The sequence below is a fragment of the Lissotriton helveticus genome, chromosome 11 (genome assembly GCF_964261635.1).
Source record: "Lissotriton helveticus chromosome 11, aLisHel1.1, whole genome shotgun sequence".
In the NCBI taxonomy this organism is placed as follows: Eukaryota; Metazoa; Chordata; class Amphibia; order Caudata; family Salamandridae; genus Lissotriton; species Lissotriton helveticus.
This window is the reverse complement of record NC_136072.1, coordinates 1,096,197,687-1,096,220,385: the sequence shown is the minus strand read 5'-3', so window position 1 is coordinate 1,096,220,385 and position 22,699 is coordinate 1,096,197,687. Positions and strand designations below refer to the sequence as shown.

Genomic DNA, 22,699 nt, shown 5'->3' with positions numbered 1-22,699 from the left:
TCTCTACCAATCCTCCCATCCTGTTCATTGCTTACACTATCCTGAACCTTCTCACTACCTTACCAACCCACAAACGTTTTTCAATGCTCACACTGCACGCCTCCCCCCAAATGCACCCACTTCACTGTTCAAACTCCATCCCCTTACCAATGCTTCCTGTAGCTCTCTTCTCTGGCAATTCATTTTTTCTGGCCCATGCTCACGCTTTCTTTTCATGGTGCACAGTGGCGTAAGAAACTCGAGGGAGCCTCCCGCAAAGTACATGGTGGGTTACCCTTCCGGGCTCACTCAGGAGCTCTCAGGTCAGCATACTGAGCTGAGTGTGCCCCCTGGAGCTCAGGGCCTCCAAGCCCAGTGGGGGCTGAAGGGGCCTTTCTTACGCCACTGATGCCTTGCATTACTCGCTTCTTACCCAATGCACAAATCCAGCTGAGTACTCACAGTCTCCTACCAATGTCATCCATCGCTCCATTCAATCTTAATGCATCTATCCTCTCCACATATCACAGTGCACATTCTCCCCAATGACTCATGCTCCCTTCTCTCCTTACACACCCATCATGTCTGTGCTTACACTGTCTCTCTTCATCCCTCTCACAACTCACTTCCAATGAAGCTGTCCATCTCCTCGATGCTTCTGACCACTTCATTCTCATTCTCATCTATGCTTCCAATGTTCACACTCAGGCTCTTCTCCTGTGCCCATGCATCCCCTCTCCTTTCCAACGTATCAACTGTTTACCACCTTCTCATTTTATGTCCTCCCCGGTGCTTCTTACCATTACACTTCTTCCCAAACCCCCCACACTTGCATTCCAACTGCTACCTAATGGATTACACCACTCACTTTCCTCTCAATTCATTCATCCGCATGCTTACACTAACACCAGCCCTATGCATTACACCACTCTCTTCTCAATAGAGGCATTATCCCCTATACTCATGCTATTTCTCCCCATACACCTCATCACACCATTCGCTCACAATGCACCTATCCTTCACCATACTTACTTTTCACCTGCTGCCCATTGCCTCTCATCACTCTACCCGCCCCATGCTTCTTTCCTCCTCAATCTCTTGAGCTAATCACCTACCTTTCAATGCACCCATCCTCCTCCATGCTCACGTGTACTCCCCTTGCACTTCTGCTGTCTCACTAAATGCATCAATCCCAAATCATACTCTTACTCTGTCTCCTCCCTATGGCATTCATCACTGCCTTCCTTCACTATGTACCTATTCTCTCCCATGGCCACACAATGCCTCCCATCCTTCTGACCACTCATTTCCCTTTCTTTTTAATTTTTTTTAAAATTTCTATTGAAGGTTATGGTGCAATAAAAGTATTTAACAATTAACTTAGCACAAACGAAGCAATAAAAATTTGATACAAAAATGCAATATCATGGACATGACACTCGATATATAAATAAATAAATGCACAATTCATGATGTGGGGATAAAATACATTTTACATTCAAATAAATATGTCAGTAAAATACTAATTCCAGATTCAAATTCTAGCATCCCTCCACTTCGAACGGGGGCCCTGAGACGTCTTCCCATCTCCCGTTTTTTAGCACCTTTGAATTCATATAAACAAGACTCGATATTGTGGATGCCCAAGAGTCTCGAGAGCCACATCTGGAAGGAGGGAGCAGTAACATCTTTCCAGCCTGCTGAAATCAAAATTCTAAGCACAGCAACCGACATAAAGACCAGGGCTTTCTCGTCCTCTGCCAGAGCCAATTTAGAGTCCATACCCATTAGCACCAGTGTAGGGGATAGATCAATCTTGTGACCTAGCAGCCCCTCCCAGAATTTCATCATCTCATCCATGAGTGGGCCCAACCGGTCATAGGTAACAAACATATGTACTAGGTCTGCTTGACCTGTATTACACCTCGGGCAGCAATCGTCGCTCCTGACACCCCATGCAAATTGTTTGGCCGGAGTGTGGTACAGATTAAAAACGGTTTTAAAGTGTTGAGCCCGTAAGTTAGAGGCCCGAAAAAGCTCTTTATTTAAACCAAGTGCAAGATCCAGATCAACATCCGGATTCCCCAATTTAGTTGCCCAATCACTGTCCAATTTACCGATATCGTCCTGGATTCTCACCACCAGAAGATCGTAAACCACTTTAATCTTCCTACAACCTCTAACCAGGACCTCAACCACAGGAATATCAACCGGAGGCTTCAGTTTAGGTCTTAGGGCCCTTAGGGTGCGAGCAATTTGACCATACAAAAGCCACTGGTTGGCAGGAACGCCAAACCTCCTTTGCAGATCCTCAAACCCTATTATCTTATCCCCCTCCATGAAATCTCCAATGGTCTTAACCCCCAATCCCTTCCAAACCTGGAGATTCCTAACAGCCCTCAACTGAGGAAGAAGACTTGAATTTCCCAAGTGTAGATAGGAGTTTACCTTGGGGGCGCTAAAAAATTTCAAGATAGCTTTCCAAACCAACCAAGCCCCGTATAAAGTCTTAAAACGGGCCTTCTTATAAAACCTGCGTTCGACTTCGCACAGCAACAGGCCGGTTGCTTTCCCCCCCAACAGCATCTTAAAGATTGGGGGAGGCCCCTGAGTGCCTGAGTTTGGATTTTCCCCCCCGGGTCCGACATCAGATTGAAAGAGAATAGACATTTGAATCAGGAGGCAGGACCAATGGTACAATCTAAGATTTCGGAGTGCCATCCCGCCCCTTTCCCTCAGTAATGACATAAGGCTCGTGGATCGTCTAACCATGCCATACTGCCATATAAACGCATAAAAACGGACTTCAGCTGTTTCATTATTTTTTCCTCTATAAATAGGGGTATGGCCCTAAACAGATACAGCACTCTATGAAACATTAACATTGTTAGAGCGTTAACCCTCCCTACCAAAGATAGATGCAGCACGTCTATTCTTTTTAATTCGGCCTCTATAGACTTGATTAGAGGGGGATAATTCTCTTCCACTATTCTGCCCACTGAAGCATTAATTTTTACCCCTAAATAAACTGCTGAGTCCACAAATCTAGAATCGGATTTCATAATATTTTTTGAACAAATTATCTGTGTTTTGGATTCATTTAGGAGGTATCCAGATCCCTGACCAAAAACCTTCGCCATCTGTACCAGAGCGGGAAGTGCCTGCTGGGGGTTCGTCATGATAACAGCCAAATCATCAGCATAAGCTAATATCTTATTGACATGGCCATTAAAAATCACAGGAGATATGCTGGGGCTCTCTAATATTCTCTGGATAAGGGGATCAATATACAGAGAGAAGAGGATAGGAGAACAGGGACAACCCTGACGCGTCCCTCTCCTTATATTGAATTTATCCGACTTTTCCCCCATAACCGTGACTCTTGCGACCGGATCCACATACATGGCTTTGAGCGCTCTGATGACTTTCTCCCCAAAACCCCTCCCCGCCAATATACCCCAGAGAAAGCTCCAAACAACGCGATCAAACGCCTTATCTGCCTCAAGCAGGATCATGGCGATCTCCCCCCCCCCGTGGCATCCTGGGCGTCAAACAATGTTATCGCTCTGCATGTATGATCTGTGGTGCCCCGCCCAGGGACAAACCCGTGCTGCCACGGGGAAACGAGACCGCAATGATCCTGCCCAACCTCTTAGCCCAGATCTTTGAATAGAGCTTGGTGTCGGCGTTGATCAACGATATCGGGCGGTATGACCCTGGTTTCTCCGCTGGTTTCCCCTTCTTGTGGAAGATTATAATATTGGTTTCCTTCCACGAGTCCGGAACCACCCCTGAATACAAAATCCCATTGAATAAATCGACCAACAATGGAACAATCTCACGTTCTATAGCTTTGTACACCTCTAGGGGGATCCCGTCTGGGCCAGAAGCTTTTCCGGGCGCTAACTCCCGCAATGCAGCCAGGACCTCGTTATGCGATATATCTTTGTCGAGGTCCGCTCTGGTTACATCATCCAAGCTGGGACCTCTATCCAGACACTCATCCCCCTGGTTACTCTCAGTATCCCCCACATCATACAGTTTTTGATAAAAAATTTCAAACACCATCAGAACATCCTTAACTTCCGTAAATACATTCCCATCCTCTTCTATGCGGGTAATCAGATTCTTGGATTTTTCCTGCCTTAGCCGAAGGGCAAGAGCTCTGCCAGCTTGTTCCCCTGTTTCATATCTTTTGGCCCTTGAAGCTTGAAAATCCCTAATTGCCTTCTGTGTTACCTCCTTCTGCAATGCCGCTTTAGCCGCCAGCAATGCATTTTGGCTTTCCTTACCATACCCACCAGAGACAATATCCCTGATATGCTGTTCCTCCGCAGTAACAAGCTTGCCCATTAGTTTCTCTACCTCCCCCCTATCCTCTCTTCTAAGCCTGGCAGAACAACTAATCGTCTCTCCCCTTAAAGCGGCTTTAAAGGCCTCCCACACCCCATTTCGTGACGTACTATACCTATTTGCTGCAAAAAATTCTCCCACCTATTTATTCAGGTGATCTACATATCTGTTGTCTGCCAACAATCTCCTTTCAAACGTCCAATTTGCCTTTGACCTTTCCACTCTTCCCAGGTCATACATTAGCACCAACGGGTTATGGTCTGAAATTACTCTTGGGAGTTTGATAATCCCAACTTTTTCTATTTCCGAAGAAGAGATAAGAAAGTAGTCCAGTTTTGAGTACTTCTGAGCAGGGTTTGAGAAGTACGTAAAGCCCGGATTCTGGGGCTCTTTAGCTCGCCATACATCCTGCAGCCCGTGCGAACTGATAAGAGCCTGAACTGACCTAAAAACTCTGGGTTTCCACCCCACATAAGATCTTCCATTACCCCAATCAGAAGAAATATTTAAATCTCCAGCAATTACTAAAGGGGTAGGCCAGTTAGCTAGCTCTACTTCTAAGGAATCGAAAATTTCAGGATCATCATCATTCGAGCCATATATCCCGCAGATTGTAAAACCCAGTTCCATTTCCGCTATCACCCATCTACCATTACTATCAGTTTTCACTTTCCTGGCCTTTCCCAGAGCTGTTCTTACTAAAACAGCGACTCCCCTAATAGTTGAAGATTGTGTCGAGCATGCCACCAGCTCAAAACCTTTTAAGAGCAACAAATTTCTCTTAGCCCAAGGGAGATGGGTCTCCTGAAGACAGAGGACATCTATTCTGTTGTGCTTCACCACATATTATAATCTCTTCCTTTTCTTCCAGTCGTTCAAGCCCCCCACATTCATTGTGCAAATTCTAATGTTTGCCATCTAGTTGAGCGAGGCCACCTATGACAAGAAACTGCTCAGATATTTTTAACTTCGTTATCTCTCTTTGTCCTTGACCGAAACTGCACCATTCCCTCCTTTTTCCAATTTTCATCCCAGCCCCCCTCCCCTCCCTTCCCCACCCCAAGGAGCCCTCCCCCCACCCCCTCACCCCTAGCCCCCAACCCCCCCCACCCTACTCTGTCAGGCGCTCAGACCTAGTCTGTGCGTGTGATGGAGCACGGTGTGTGCGGTGAGGGCTTACTTAAACCAATACACCCAACAACCTTCAAAAATTGGAGCCCAAAAGATCACAAATCAACAAAAAGTCAAACAATAATCCACAATCAGCTAATAGCCAACAGCCCACTCCATAATCTTTAGAGCAGCAATCCCCCTAGCTTCCTACGGAATCCAAATATTCCTTCGCTTTAATCTCAGATGAGAAGAACAATGTCCTCCTTTCGTTAATGATCTTCAGCTGCGCCGGATTTATTAGAAAAGCCTGCATCTTTTTGTCCTGGAAGGGCTTGATCAGTCCTCTTAAACGCCAACGTCTTTCTACCGTCGTGTGGCAGAAATCCGGCCGCATGAAAAATGAAAGCCCTTCACAACCCGTTTAGCGTTAGGCCTTGCTAAATCCGAGATAGCCTGTCGCAAAATGAAGTTTCCCAAGAAAATCAAAATCGCCCTGGGCTTGTCCCCTTCCTTCACATTCCTCCACTCTTTTCCCTTTCAATGCACAAATACTCCTTATTTTCTGACTGTCTCCTTCCAATGCCTCTCACAGTTCCTTAGCTCCCAGAGCATCCATTCTCACCCATTTCACACTATCTCTCCCCATATCTCACACCAGTCCATTCACACTCAATGCACCTATCCTCGCTTACACTAACACTTCCCCTGTCTTACACCTCTCACAACTCTCTTTCTTCCTCAGGCTTTTTTCCTCCCTGTGCTGACACAGTCTACACCCAAATGTCCCAAAACACTCTCTTCCCTAACTCAGAACCTTTCCCTATGTCCAAACTCCCCTTCCTGCCAATACACACATCCCTATTTCTCCCTGGGATACTCATCACTGTCCTCTTACACTAAGCCCTCTCAAGTCATTCTTTTCCACATGCCTTTCTGTATACTGTTTCCTCCTCAAGCCTCTCAATGATTCCCTCCTCACACTTGTGTCCATTGACTTGTCTCTCTCCTCATTCCTATTTATATTTTTACACCCGCTCTCCAAACTACTTTAATCCAACTTTTTTCTCGGCACTCTGTTCATCCAGGAAACATCGTTTACAACGCGGGGATTACATCGCGATTCCATTAAATCGCGTTTTTTACAATGCAAGTCGTTACAACGACTTGCGCTGGATGGCGCTCTAGGACAAGGAATAGTATAATATACTATATAACACCTTCCCTACTGTATGTAGACTGGAGTTGGAATAGTAAATGATACTATTCCTGAGTCCAGCGCCCTCCAACGCAAGTCGTTGTAACGACTTGCATTGTAAAAACCCCGATGTAAATGCATATGTTGTAACATCATACATCCGTTCATCCACCGTACAGCCTACATTTACAGAAGTCTGTAAGCATTTGCAAGTGTCTCTCCATGCCAGCCGTCTCTTTGCTATGCTTCTTAACACTTCCCACTTCCGTCTCTCCACGATTTCCCCCAAATGTCCTACTAATCCCTTTCAATGCCATACCCTTCTGCTACTCTTGTCCGCGGGTCTCTCACATCACTCTCCTCTGCATGTCCCTCTTCCCCTATCTCCTATGTCTGCCTTCCAACACTGACATCCACATCTACCTATGCCTCTAGCCTCTCCACCCCTCCTTATACAAGTCCATCCACTCCTGATTTTAGCTACAGCTTTTCCCACTGGTTCTCATCACCCTTTCTTTCTTTTCCTCATATCCCAACTACGACCAGAGACCCAAATAGAATTCTATTCCTTATGGAAAAAAATGGATATATAGGTTGCGAAGCCATGAAATTGGCCAGAACTATAACATTCCATGGAATACTCTGAATAGATTATGATCAGGTTCTAACAATACTTCACTTACTGTTTGGACCTTGTCATATGAAGGGATAGGTACAGAGTAACATATCCACCTGCTCTAAGCAATACTGGTCAATAGAGATGGGGTTGATACACTTTTTTGACTCTTACTTCCCAAAAATCTGCAGTGAACACAGTAGTAAGCACGGAAATACTCGTACCCTTGAACAGACATCAATAGAAGGTGGGAAGGAGAATATGCATTGAAGCATCGAGAAGAAATAAATACATATTGTAGGTAACCTGACCGCTTCCCTCCAACCTGACCAATACAAACCCTTTCTGGACTCGTTCTATCGGGATATAGGTATTGACTTCTACCTTAAGGTCTCCCCAGAGAGCTGGAGGTATTTTATGTCGGGGCAAATACTATACAAAGGCAGTTGGGTGACGCGCTTAACACAAACCAACTGATGGTGGCGGAAGAGTCAGCAGCCGAGTCTTTTGAGACAGAGGCTGGTCTATTACGCACTAACACGCAAGGATTACCGTTCCAGTCTTTCCAAAAACCCACCAACCTAAGAAGGCAAAATGGTTAGCGTCATAGTCTTTTGAGACAGGGACCGGAGCTGGCCTGTGATGAATTAATTTACAATAGTACCGCAGTGCACTCTGGTTTTCACTGAGTTAATCAATGTGCGTTCAGAAGCGGGAACGTACATCACACCAGTTGTTGTACTGTTATGATGAGACCCCTGAGGAAGGGTCTGGACTGACACGAAATGCATTGGGTTTTGAGATAATCACAGTCCAAACTGTGACATACATCAAGAGTATCTTGAATATAAGAATCGAAATAATCAACCTATAAAAAGAAATGATGAGTGACCAATGACTCAGAATTCATTGGAAAGTGTTTGAAATAGACTTCAAAATTTGGAAGAGAAACTTATCAGTTTTGAAGTTAAGTGCGCCCGTCAGCCGGGCAGCGGTTGATCCAAACCTGGCATTCTTGCAGCAGTCATTACTGTGATGTATTAACACACGAGGGTTACCGTTCTAGTCTTGCAAGCGTATTCCGCCGCACATGTGACACGTTCCCGTGATCACGTGGAAGGAAGTGGAGTTCCTTGGAATAAGCCTCGCAAATAACCACTTGGCACCTATGCGCCGCAGGGTTGGACACTGAGGCACAGGCAAACCCACATTGATGAAGTAAGCGGGGCACTTGACAGGGGGGAGAGAATGAATGCTTTCAGCAGAAGGGCTTAGCTCTTTAGTTCACTACAGGGAGCAGACGCCCAGGACTCGAGCGTGCATGAAAATCTTAGGGCACGTCCATCACCAGGGATGCCTAAAATAACTATAAATGTATGAGAGGTAAACAGCGAATGGGCAAAAAACTTTGTTATAGATGTGTGTCTCTCTCTAACCATCTATATATTACCCCCATTTTTAAACAGTGTGTGACTACAGGGGGTCGCCCTCATTATCGCGCCAGTTTGAGCAGATAATACAGTGAAACTCAGTAAGATTAACCGAGTTAATGACTTAATGCCCAAAAGTTTTCCATGAAGGGTACATGCATGTGGTGTTTACTCCAAGTGAGGATTTGCTTTACATAGATGTATATATACATATTTTTTTTAATATATTGATGATTATTCTTAAAAGGGATTGTAGATTTTACATTCAATGAAGGGCACCGCCCTGGTAAGCGGCGATTAAAATAGAATGATCAATCAGCTGCATCGCACCAAACGGGTTGAGAGGGGCAAAGTAAAGATTTCTTCTTCAAGTCAAGGGACATGATGTATTTGAATTGTAGTGGCTTTCGGTTTCTTTTCACTTGTGCATGTTTGTTCCCACTTACAGATCCTACATGGAGTGTGATTACAGGACCTACGTAAAATTAGAGGTGTAGTAATCAATATACAAGTTTAGGTAGATAAAGAAAGCTAGTAAGATAAGGGATCTAACAGTCCTGAAGAAAGCCGGGGAGGACACAATATCCGGCTGAAACATGTTGACTTCTCTGCAGCGTGGAAGGGTGAATGGTGCATATTCCACCTGCTTCACCACCATCCACTGGGATTGAGATACCTTTTAGCCCTGACCAGGGAATCCATGAATAAAATAGATATTGGGATATCCCTAAGTTAGTCTTAACAATTCTGTCTGCACTTATTACCTTTATCATTCCAACCTTTTCTATATGTTTGTACTGTCTCCTCCACCCTATTGCTCCACCTCATGTATTGGTCTGTGCGGAGGTGTGTCTAGCAGCCCAATAGTGAAGCATGCCACAAATTGTTGTTGGTGAGGGCAGTTTTTAAAAGAATTGTTACTTGCCAGTTTTACCTCTTTTACAAAGATATCTACACTCTCCTACTTCTCAGTGTGTGACTATCACCTATGATCTGGCATAGCTCCAAAATAGTGTCTGAGCATATAACAATTTGGAACAGCAGCGTGAATAATGTCTAACTTATCAGACACCGATGTCTGGACATGCTATACTCAGAACGCTGGTTGTCCGTTAGTTCCCATTCTCAATTTAAGTACTCATAAATCACTCACAAATCTATCCACAAGAACAAACCAGTTTCTGTATTCCACAACCCCTCAAAGTTTTGCAGGACCCTCCCTTCTCAAACATCAATGGTTCTAGTCATACCCAATCAGAAATATATTTGCTTCGAACAGTGGTCTCTGCCCATCAGATTAGAAGCACGACTAATCTTCTGCCCTTCAGGAAGAGCTTTATGAATCCTTTTCATGCAGACGCTTTCGAATCATCCCTTTCACCTCCCACTGTAGAGTAAATCAGTCTCTACATACAAACAGCCACCTCTATGTGTCCAGGTTTGAAAATGCTGAAATAGGATGTGACTGTTGTCTGTATCCACTCAGTAGAAACAGAGTTGAACATACATTAATAATCCTGTATATTAAAAAGGCAATTTCACGATCAACTACTTTTTGTGCTGTCTGGGTAGGTCAAAGCATGTCCAGAAAAGTGCTAGACCAGCAGCAATGCTATCTGGTCTCTCTAGGCTTTCAGTGCTAAGTGGAGCCCCTGACAGTATTCTCCCTTGAGTTACTTGTGTCAGTTTCGACAATGTCAGTATCAAGCCATTCCTCAGTTATTCTCCCGCACAGTGTATCACAATCACACTGTCAAACATATAACAGAGGTAACTGACCGATTCAATTGATTCATCCCTCTCTCTTCCCATTTCATTCTCTGTATTTATCTTCTCCTCAATGTTTCAGCCATCACTGCATCTCAACTTCCTTCTCCTAATTTCAATTCTAGCCCTTCGAGATCTAATATATACGCAACACAGGGAAACATCCTTTACAACGCAACTGTTACAACGCACTACCATTACGACGCAACCATTACAACGCAAGTCATTACAACGACTTGTGCTGGGGGGCGCTCTAGGATAGGGAATAGTTTTAATTTACTATCCAACACCTTCCCTACCATCCACGGGGACTGGAGTTGGAATAGTAAATTAAACTATTCACTATCCAGCGCCCCACAACGCAAGTCGTTGTAACGACTTGCGTTGTAAAACTTGCGTCGTAAAGGCATGCGTTGTAATAGCATGCGTTGTAACGACATACATCCACGCAACACATGACTCGATGATGTGATTGGCTGTTTTGTGCCTGCAGCTGGTACTACAACCCCCCTCTCTTTCTTTCTTGTGAGCCTGGCTTACTGCCAAGTGATATGCACAAGAGTCCTCCTTGCCTCTCCTTGCCTCAGCTTAACCAACACCTTACCCCACTTTGTGCCTCTTTATTTAGTGACACTTGCATGGCTGTGCTGTTACTTCAGTGCACTGAGTGGTAGGTGGAAGGTAGGTGAATGGCAAGTGTAAGCAAAGGAAGAGCAGGGGTTGTGTGAGCAGGATTCATTGGTAGACCACAAACTGTGCACCGTCAGAGCTCTTCTGAATTCGACCGGTTTCATTAAAGTCTGAGTTAAAGAGAAGGAACACTCGAATCACTGTTCTGTTCTCCCGCCGTATTAAAAATATCCTAGTCACTTAAGCTGCTGGCCAGCTACATTCATCTCTTGCGCACTTCTGTTATGGTCTGGTTGGTTATGTGCGCACAAACCCGGATCACCTCTATTATATTTCCACTGAACATAAGAAGGGTAGATAAACATACTTATGAGGTTTCCAGTTCCAATCTTTGCCAGATGAGCATTGTTCTTCTCCAGTTCTTTCAACATGGACATCTCGAAGGCAAGAGCAGCAACCCGGAAGAAAAACTCCTTCACGTTCTCACCTGAAGAAGGTAAGGGGAGTAAGTTACACACTGATCTGAAGGAGAGAGGAGAAGCATGTTCCCAACAAGGAGAACATGGGGGGTTTCAATAGGATCCCTGGTTTTACATTAGAATGAGAACACCACTGCTGAGAACTATTTGCTGTTCCAATTATTGCATGACATGAGAAATTGACTCAACATTAATCTCTTGATGCAGAGAGGGCACTATATTTGCTCAATTAAAGACTTGGGGCCAGATGTAGGTAATTTTAAATTACCACCTCTTAAATACCGATTCATACCGAATCGGTATTTAAGAGGTGGTAAAATAGAGGGGGGAGATGTAGGTATTTCAGGTTCGGTAAATACCGAATCGTTAAGATTCGGTATTTACCGAATCTGTAAATACCGAATCGGTATTGACCATTGATTCCTATGGGCCTTGAAGCCCATAGGAATCAATGGGCAATACCGATTCTGTAATTACAGAATCGGTATATACCGAATTTTGCAAGGGTGCAGGGGGTGTCACTTTGACACCCTCTGGCACCCCAAAAATAGGCATGTGCGCCATGTGGCACACAGACATGCCCTAAGGGCATGTCTGTCTGTCACATGGCTAGGTGTGCATGCACACATGTGCATGCACACCTGAATTCATTTTTTTAACACCCAATTGGATTGGGTCTTAAAATACCGAATCTGAAAGGCCTGCGGCACTCAAAGATGTGCTACCTACATAGGGCTAGATGAAGGTAAATCTATTTTACCACTTCTTAAATACCGAATTTTACCGTTTCAGTATTTAAGAAGTGCTAAAATAGAGGGGGGGGAGATGTAGGTAAATCCAGATGTGGAATTACCGAATCGGTAAAATTCGATATTTACCGATTCGGTAAATACCGAATCGGTATTTCCTATTGGGTCCTATGGGCTGTGAAGCCCATAGGAATCAATAGGAAATACCGATTCGGTATTTACCGATTCGGTAAATACCGAATTCTGCAAGGGTGCAGGTGGTGTCACTTTGACACCCTCTGGCACCCCAGAAATTGACATGTGCGCCATGTGGCACACAGACATGCCCTAAGGGCATGTCTGTCTGTCACATAGCATAGGTGTGGATGCAAACATGTGCATGCACACCTGAATTCGGTATTTTAACACCCAATTGGATTGGGTGGTAAAATACCGAATTTGTAGGGCCATTAGGGGCCCGATGTAGGTAAATCCCATTTACCGATTTTGAAATACCGAATCCTACCAATTCGGTATTCCAAAATCGGTAAATGGGATGTAGGTCCCAACATCTGGATTCGTTACCGAATCCTTAACAATTCTTAAATTACAGATTCGGTAAATACCGAATCGGTAATGCCCATTCTTTCCTATGGGCTTTGAAGCCCATAGGAATGATTAGGCATTACCGATTCGGTATTTACCGAATCGGTATTTAAAGAATTCACAAGGGTGCAGGGGGTGTCACTTTGACACCCTCTAGCACCCCCAAAACGGCCATGTGTGCAATGTGGCACACAGACATGCCCTAAGGGCACGTCTGTCTGTCACATGGCACATGTGTACATGCACAGATGTGCATGTACACAGGAATCGGTTTTTTACCATGGATTTGTATTCCATGGTAAAATACCGATTCTGTAAGCCATGTGCTGCCGGTACATAGGCTACCTACATTGCATTTTCGGTAATTTTACCGAATCGTTATCATTACCGATGCGGTAAATATTACTGACTCGGTAAATTTACCGATTCGGTAATGATAACGAATTGGTAAAATTACCGAAAATGTGCCCCTACATCTCCATAGCCCTTTACCGATCGGAAACGGCCGAAAATCGGTATTTTCGGCCGATTCCGATCGGTAAAGGGCTACCTACATCGGGCCCTAGGACTCTGAAGAGTCCCACCTACATCTGAGATTTACCGAATCAGTAAAAATACCGATTCGGTATTTTACAGAATCGGTAAATTTATCGATTCTGTAAAAATGTGCCCCTACATCCCAAATACCCATTTACCGGTCGGTAACGGCCGAAATCGTCCGTTACCGGTCGGTAAATGGCTCCTACATCTGGCCCATATGCTTTTACAGACTCGGTATTTTTACCGAGTCTGTATTTACCGATTCGGTAATTTTACCGAATCTGTAAATACAGATTCGGTAAAATACCGATTCTGTAAAGCATGCTCCTACATCTCAAAATCCAATTACCGGTCGGTAACGGCCGAATTCGGCCGTTACCGACCGGTAATTGGCCACCTACATCTGGCCCTTGATATCTATGTTCACAGTACTTTGGCAAGTGATGCTAGCTAAACAAGAGGACCTGACAACAAATTTTTATGCCCAGGATCTCTGCTCTTTTGACCTTATGCAGTTCTTTATAAATGAAGTTTGAGAGCAAGGGAATACGTGAACTATGATAGAATTCTAAAACAAAATAGAAAAAAGTAGTTCCCAAATGTAAACAGTGAAAGGATAAACGTCATACAATCATGGCATGGTTAAGGGGCAGAAAAAATTAATCAAGAGTAAGCCATGGAATAAGAAGCAGGAAATGAGAGAGACAAGAAAACCAGCCAAACAAGAGCACGGGGATGACCCAAAGTCCAGTATATTAGAATATATTTGAAAGCAGACAACTAAAGTTGTCTGTGGGTGAAACCTAAACTTGAAGAACGTCAACAAGTTGAGTTGTGTGAATGGAGGAAATCAGCTGAAATATATAATTACTCAAAACTCATAACTTTCAAAGTATCTGATCAGATTTAATTAGGTGAAATGAAAACCCATCTGTCCACCCATCGTACACAAAAAGAGGTACATACTTAAAAACAGCAGGAAAAGTTGTATTGCTTTTCTTTAGCTTTTTATGAGATGTATGATACTGGTGCTGTGCAAACTCTGCACCGGTAATTACCAGTGCTGTACAGTAACAATCAGCCAATACAGTTCAGTTATGAGTCAAAGCCCATGGAATAAGGAACAATTGTACGGACATGGCTTTACCAGAGTAGAACCACATAGATTTCCCAATTCCATTGGGTCTAAGACTCCCATTCGCCATTTGCTCTGAGCAGGTGGTAGATAGGAGCAGCGGCTTTTCTTCAGTGCAGGTGGTGGCTGGAGCAGACATGGACAGGTGGAAGGTTAGGAGACGATGTGTCATGGCAGTGAGGAACTTTGCATGCTTACCCCTAGTGAGAGGAGGTCGGGCAGGGCTGAGTACGAGGCTGAGCTGCCGTTGCAACCAAAGTCTAAAGCAATTTTAATGGCTTCTTTTTCCGGCTGGAAACATGGGTTGGTTTTCCTGCACCCACGAGTACTGGGTGCATAAATCCCGGGTCAATCATGATCAGGTGGAGTGGAATTCCATACAGGAATACTGCCCTGCCTGACACCAGCTACAAGGCGGGCATGTGAAGAAACATCCGTGGGTGGACGCCGAGGGGTTGAACTCCGACGCCGCACTGTCTGTGTCTGTTACATGACAACAGGGCGCCAGGATATCCTGCTACCAGTGCAGCATCAGGCAGAGGCATGGTAGAAAGGAAACAAGCTCACATTTCTGTCTGTGGTGTGCATGACAGGTCAAATTGGTCAAACTGACAACACCCACACACACCATTGGAAAGGCTGTCAGATTTAGATGTGAAGGTTCATATATTACAAACTAGTGTTCAGCATCAGCTGAAGCAAACGGCAAAATCTAGGCTGAGATGCCACTTGAAAGGGTTGTATGACAGAGGCACGCATGGCTAAACCACATGTGCCTCTACCAAGCAGCCTCAACAACGAATGCGTCTAAACAACGCATTCCTTTACCACACAAGCCTTTACCACACAATTTCGTGGTAAAGGCATGACTGGTAAAAGGATGTGTGGTAAAGATCACAGCCCCGCTCTGAGCCCTAAACACTACCATGACCTGTCGAGCCCTAAACACTACCATGACCTGTCGGGCCCTAAACACTACCCGACCCCCTAAGCTCTAAACACTACCCCGAACCCTAAACACTACCCAGATACCCCCCTGAGCCCTAAACACTACCCAGACACCCAGAGCCCTAAACCCTAGCACCGAACCCCCGAGCCCTAAACCCCGAGCACTAAAAACACCCCCTACCCCCTAAAACCAAGACCCACTTACCTCACCACGTCCTCTCCCGATCCATCCAGCTACTGGGCCTTCCCATCCCAGCATCTAGACTGCGCACGGCTTTAACCATGCATATGCGTGGTTAAGGCAATCGTAATTGAGCTTGCGGGGAAAGGGCACACATGGCTCTTCCCGCGTTGTTAAGGCCATTTACCCCTGGAAGTCATTCAGTGCTCTAGAATCACCCACTTCTACAGATGAGCAGCACTTGCAAGACTGTCAGAAGGCCGAGAATGGCTGCCAAGGCATCAATGAGACCATCTGTGTGAGAACTATTTGACCAATTCCAAGATTCACACTCACATTTTGAGTAAGTACAATTTCTGCAACCAATAGTAATCAGTATTTGTCTTTACCACTGTGTCTGTGTTAGTACACGCTTATTTACTTTTTTTATTTATTCAGTTTTCTGTGGTGTGAACGAGGTTCGAACACATTCGAACGCTTTACAAAGGAACATAAATAAGTTACATATAATAAGAACCAAATCAATTACACAGGATAAAAATCAACCACAAACAGAGAAAGAGGTTACCAACAAGATGGAGTAAAGGTTACCAATAATATGGAGTTGACAGTTAGACAATGGAAAGGACCAGGAAAACTCAAAAGGTGAAACCAAGAAAGGAACTTTAGAAAGAAGGTGGAGAAGGATGAAAACATTAAGAGTAGTGACAGGGTTAGGCCACAGAAGTGGGGGTATCAGATGAGGTCAACGGCATATTAGGTGTATGTATTAGACAAGTAGATAGGTGGTCAGACTCAATGTGTCTTTGGAACAAGAGGATTTTCCGCTTTTTTTAAAAGTTCCAATCCCAGAATTGGAACATAGAGCTGGAAGAAGTGAGTTCCAAACTCTTGTGTCATTGCCAGATAAGGATTGGTTCATACACTGCTAATTTTTTACTGTAAGAAGAACCAGGAGGAGGGATTCAACATTTTTGAACCAATGTTGATCTTCAGAGATTTTCAATTACTCATTCAAATAGGAAGTAGTAGACATGTGAAAGGCTATGCGAGTGATGCAGACCGCCTTAAAGTGCGCCCCTGCATCAATAGCAAGTCACTGTAAATTACAAGGACCAGAGTAATATGGTCAAATATCTTGCATCCAGAAACCTAGCGAGAGGCTGCATGTAACAAAGCTGTATGTAGTAGCTGGATGAACTTAGGGTTGGCCAGGAAGATGCGAATTCCGATAATCCAGTCTGGAAAGAACAAGTGCCCGAACTAAGAACTTCAAATCTTACTCAGATATAAACTGCCTAAAACCTCAAACAATCTACATTTTTGACCTATATTCAATGAAACAGTAGAGATTTAACCTTGTAGGTTAAGTCTGTTGATGAGAATGAAACCAAGGGTTTGGTGAGGTCTTCGTCTATGGTCTCTGGAACGGTATTTATTTCAACACACGTACATCAAAGCTTTTAGTTGCTAGCTCATCCACAGCAGGTAGCTGTTACTTATGCTTGAATAAGAAGGATTCCAGGTGTTTCCTGGACAGATATAATACAGTTTTCGTGCAAAGAGCAAAGTAAAAAGAGTTCCAGGTCTACATGGCAGTTGCAGAGAAGCCCCCATCTACAACAGTGGTCTTGTAGGGTCAAGGACTGGTTAGCAGATATTGATGAGATATTGATGAGAAGGGCGAAGAGCAAGGTTGGAGGTATACCAAGACATATCCACAAGGGAGAGACACATCCAACCTTTTACCTCTAACAGCATCTGCCTACTGACCCTGTCAGAGTCGGAATAACATTTAAAGGTACCAGATGGTAATCAGCACCACTTTGTGCATTATTGACATCCCAGATCTAAATTTCATCTGAAATATTGTTTAAATTCGTTTAAAGAATAATACATGTGAATAATGTTCCCTACACTTTCCCATAGGAAGATCTCCACTATAGAAGGGTAAATTTCCATCTATATGTCAAACGTTACTAATAATACCTTTACACTTGTAAATTTACTCTTAGATGTCTCCAGCCTACTGGTGTCAGAGAGTGGAGAAAAGTAAGTCTACCTACTCAGGGATTAATCTTCACTTGTAAATGGTGAATAGCAAAAATGCTTCGATGTACACTACGTGCAAGATTACATTTGCAGGTGAGTGAATTTACACATTTAAATTTACCTTTGTGAATAGGGCCCCTTATGTTTTAATGGGTAGAGATTTGTCCCTACTAATGTGCAGTATGCCATTATGTGTGGCTCGCCTCTAGAAAGATAATTATTTGCACATGCTGTTTATGTGATGCTCACATATGTACAGATCCGTCTGTGCACGGTGAAGCTCAGAGACTTCATGCGGACTTGATCTAGGTGTTTTGCATGATCTGTTGGCATTGTTTCTGAGCAAACATCCATACCAGGAAAAGTGAGGCTGAAGTAAGCTGCCTGTATAATTTTGTAGTAAAGGCAGACCCATTGAGTGTTTTTTAAATATTTTTGTATCAAGTGATGTGGAGTGATGATTTCGAATCCAAGCACTGCCAATTTTCTGGTGAATTTTGTGAGCCTTGATAAGTGTGTATAAGTGTATTGCTGTTTATACAGCGAGAAAAATGCTGGGTGGCATCAGTACGGTAATGATATGACATACAATACATCAACAGCACAACATATCTTTGCATGTTTTAGAGTGTTTCATGCTGTCCCTGATTGTGAAAATGTTTTGATTACTTATTTGTAATCCCATTACTCTGATTCTTCCTCCTTGTCTCAGTCCTTACTTCATAAGGGGTGCCCACACCCTGGAAACAGACACCCCAGTACCTATCTACAACAACAAAATGAAATCTTTTCCCGCACCAGGTGTACTGATGAACAACACCTCTACCCAGAAGCTTCCCGAGTTGACCACCAAAGCAGTCCAACAGACCACGATTGGCACAATATAGACGGTGGGAGAGATGTAAGCACTGGGTAGGTGATTAATAATTGAAGTAATGAAATTACAGGTAAGTAATCAAAGCATTACCTCCTCAACATGTACTCATCCAAATCTATACATCATAAGTATCTACCAAAGCAGGTACTGTCGGCATTGGTTACCCTTTAAGGCATCCCAGCAGAGAGGACAAGGTCTAGACAAAAGAGGAAGTCCCCAAATCAGAACACCACCATAACCTCAAGCATAAGAGACAAAGCCGGACGACAAGCACAGGAAGCCTAAAATATAGAAGGCATAACTAGGAGTTTGCCCCCCAACAGAGTAGATGCAGGTAAAACAGGGTGTTTTCTCAAAAACAAAAAAAGGTATTTTAAAGCCTATTGTGTGACTGTATGAGATAAACGTGTGGTTACATTTTCAATACAGGAATGCTACATAAAACGCTTCAGGTAAGTATCTTGGGTATGCATTTGTTTGTATAAATGGAAATGTTTTAAAACTTTGTTTTTTATACTGTTTCCTGTTCTTCCCAAAATTTTTCACCTTTGTTGTGACCCTCATCGTATACATTCCCTAAAGACTTCTCTCACTCCTACTCCCTTTGTTTGATCACTGTGACTCTCCCCTCGATTGTGCTTGTTGCTTCTGTCACCAAATGCAATGGTCATGACTTCCCCACTGATGTACCAGGTGCAATTACTAAAGTAATAGAATACTTTACCTTAAAGATCAATGAGACAAGTATTACTAGGTGTTGTTACTTGTTGCATAACTTGTGGATTTCATTGGTTTTTTCAGTTTCAATTCATAGCCAGTACTGTACTTTAACTGTGTTTTTAAAGGGACTTTTTTTTTAAAAATAGGGTGTTATAACCAATCCTAACCATAACTTTAATTTTAGCGCATTTCTATATTTTGATGTTATATTACATCCATTTTGATGACATACTACGTCATGATATACTCCTCTACTTGCCATGCATGGCAGGCTTGGCAGCGGGTCCTTTGGCCAGGCCCGGAACCAATCTACTTTCATTGCGTGCAACAGGTGTTGGCCAGAGAGCATGGCCTACAGTCAGGTTATGTGGATAACCCACAGTGGGCAGACAACTCATACTGCAGAGCAGGGATTAGCCGCAACGTCGTCTGGCCATGAGCAAGGCCTGGTCACAACCTACCATGGGCTCGCAATAAGGGGTTGGCTCCTTTTTTATGCTTTCCCTGTCCCCTTTTGCCTCATCTCCATTTTTTCTTACACAATGCAGGGACTGAGCTTTGCATCCTGTAATGTTAGTTGCAATAGAAAACAATTTGTTTTGACCAGAAAATTAAAGTGGTCAGGTCCAGAGATACTACTTTGGGACAATAGGCCCAAAGTGGTTGACGGCAGCAAAATTCTCCCTTGTCGATTTGAAGGCTTTCATTTTTTAAAGGACTTTCAAGTTCACTCAACACGTTTTTGTAACATTCATTTCTCTGAACGGATTTAAACCCAACCAAGAAAAAGCACTTCCCTAAGTTCTAGTTTAGGGGTAACTTGTGAAGGTGAGAGATCTCCCAATTGGTCAGAGCTATCAATGTCTCCTTGCTCTGCCTGTAGTAAACGCATGGACATAGCATCATAGTTCACTGCACTATCACTTCTCAGACTCACCCGTTTTCGCTGAAACAGACCAGTATTCAGCCTGCATCTCATTGGCCAATCTGATAGCATCGCGCTCAGTCTGCTCGCAATCAGCTACTGACTACAAAAGGTAAAGAGTAAAGCAATGTGAGTGAAACTTTCAAAATACGGCATACAGCAGCTTACTCACTGGCACAGATTGACAGCCTTTGCACATTAATGCTTCGACTTGAAGCACACAATAGTCTACATTTGTGCAACCATAACACACAGCTGGCTTTCTCCCACCTTCCAGAGTCCTGGGAATTTTTCCACCTTCCCCGGTTCCTATGAATTATTTCCCCTTTCACGATTTCCTTCTTGGTACTGGCATTCCCCTCTACTTCTTACATGCTCCTTACATCTCTGGAACACTTCAGAAGGAGGCAATTTACTTCTAAAGGAATCCGGTTAGTGTTTTGTGACTACTGACACCAGCTATCACATCATTTGGTGTTCTGGGGTTACTCCTGCCGATAAGAGCCATAAAGGTCTGCCATACTCGTCACAGTCATCAACACCATATCAGAGTCCTGGCCATTCAGCTCATCTAAAACAGAAAGGTGTTCTACTTTTTTGAAGTTTGACAAGCAAATGCATTGGCTCAAAGACAGATGCATCCAGCTAACAGGCTTTGCCATCAAATGAACTTTTCAGTAGTTTTCATTTGTTTTGACTAAACGAAGGGGAGCAGCTCTAAACATACACCTAAGCTGATATCAGACAAATGGTTCAACCCAATGTAGTGCATTTTTAAAGAGTAGAGTTTTCTAAATAATAGTTAGATATTTAAACTCACCTTTTGATGCAGTAGGGAGCAAATTATGCTTCAAAAGGTTGCACTAAATTGTACTGTATGGCAAATTTATATGGAACTTACTGTCCCTAGATGGGGCATTGAAGAGCTGGCCTACATGGACAGCACGCTACACTGTGTAGGTTGTGTGGTTGAAAGAATGTTATCTTTGTTTTGATTCTATGGGGGAAGTGTTTCCAACTTGTGCATGTTGACCACCAAGGTGCAGTTATCATGTTGTGGGATGCACTGCGGAGCAGTGTGGTGGACGATGAAGTGTGAGAGACAGACACGCTGTTATATGGTTTTCAGCTTTGAACAGCTGTACAGGTCCTTTAATGGTAGTTTTTATGATATTGTCTGCTTAGCTGGCTACTGCACTGGGTTGTCCAATCTCTGATTTTGTGTATAATTGTAGTCCTGAGCTCGCATGGCTGGAGTGAGGGAGAAGCAGAGAGATCTGCTGGGATGAGCATTTTTATCATCATCCCATATCGGGTTGTCTTTGTGAAATGTAAAGAAGCGGCCACATTGTATGGATTTGTGGGATGTGCAGTAGTGGACAGTATTAAAATCCTCTGAATTGTCCAGCATTGTGTGACACATCTCTTCAGTTATTTCATGCCTGTTAATGTGGTGATGGCTGTTTTGTAACTGAACAGTGCTGGAGAGGTACAACCCTCATTGCCGATGTCTTATGTGAATTTAAGAGGCATAATTGATAATCAGCTGCTTATTCTGGTTTTAGTATTATTGTGGGCCATAACTGATGTACATGCAGGTATATAACTATATAATGCTACAGCAAACCATAGGCCAATCCTACTTAGCTTACCTGCATATTGAAAGCAGTTTGGTTCAGTTGTTTACATTTCGTGGGTTGTAATGTGAGAATTGCACTTGAGGGTGCGTCTATATTCTGTTGCAGGAATGTCGGTGGCGCAATTAATTAGTAATTAGCAATATTTTCAACTCTCTTCGGAAGTGCATATGCCCCTGGATGCTTCTAATGTTGGCTGGTACTGTTTTCCAGAGCTTGGCGGCTTGTACCGAGAAAGCATGCTTCCTATGGATGTCTTATGGCAAGGTGGTAAGATGATAAGTGGCGCAAGCCTGGAGCCCATCGTTCTGTTTGCTTTGTGTTGCTTGAATTTAACTTGTAGGTATAGCAGTGTTGTTCCTTGAGAGGCTCGGTGGACAATGCAGAGCGCTTTGAACATTGACCTTCCAGCTCTAGGTAGCCAGTGGATTTGATTGCAGGACTGGAATCATGTGGTCTCTTGGATGAAGGCGCATAAGAGGCCTTGCAGTAGCACTTTGGGTGAGTGGTATCTTGTGTAAAATGAATGTGGATGAGCCAAGGTATAGCCTGTTGCCATAGTTGAGCGTGGAGATTACGAGTGTGAGGATGATTAGCAGTTTACGTTGGTGTGCAAGGTATGGGAAGATGCAACATAGTGTTTTCATGGTGTAAAAGGCACTCTTTGGGACGTTGTTAACATGCAGTATCAAGGATAGGTCTAAATTCATGGTTACTCCTAGATTTATCATTTCTTTTGATGTTGTTGGGAAGACTTGAATTACCTTAGACCATATGGCGGTAGGCAG

The 22,699-nt window shown here is 43.7% G+C and overlaps 1 protein-coding gene across 1 annotated transcript in view; it reads right to left on the bottom strand.

Annotated features, from left to right (window-relative positions):
- The window catches only part of RAB36 (RAB36, member RAS oncogene family), a 125,820-nt gene that overhangs the window by 9,801 nt on the left and 93,320 nt on the right, over positions 1-22,699 (bottom strand). The window contains exons 9-10 of the mRNA XM_078667756.1: positions 20,287-20,377; positions 11,451-11,570 (exon numbers count right to left, since the gene is read on the bottom strand). Of these exons, the coding sequence (XP_078523882.1) occupies positions 11,451-11,570; positions 20,287-20,377 (211 nt within the window). The remainder of the gene's footprint in view (positions 1-11,450; positions 11,571-20,286; positions 20,378-22,699) is intronic.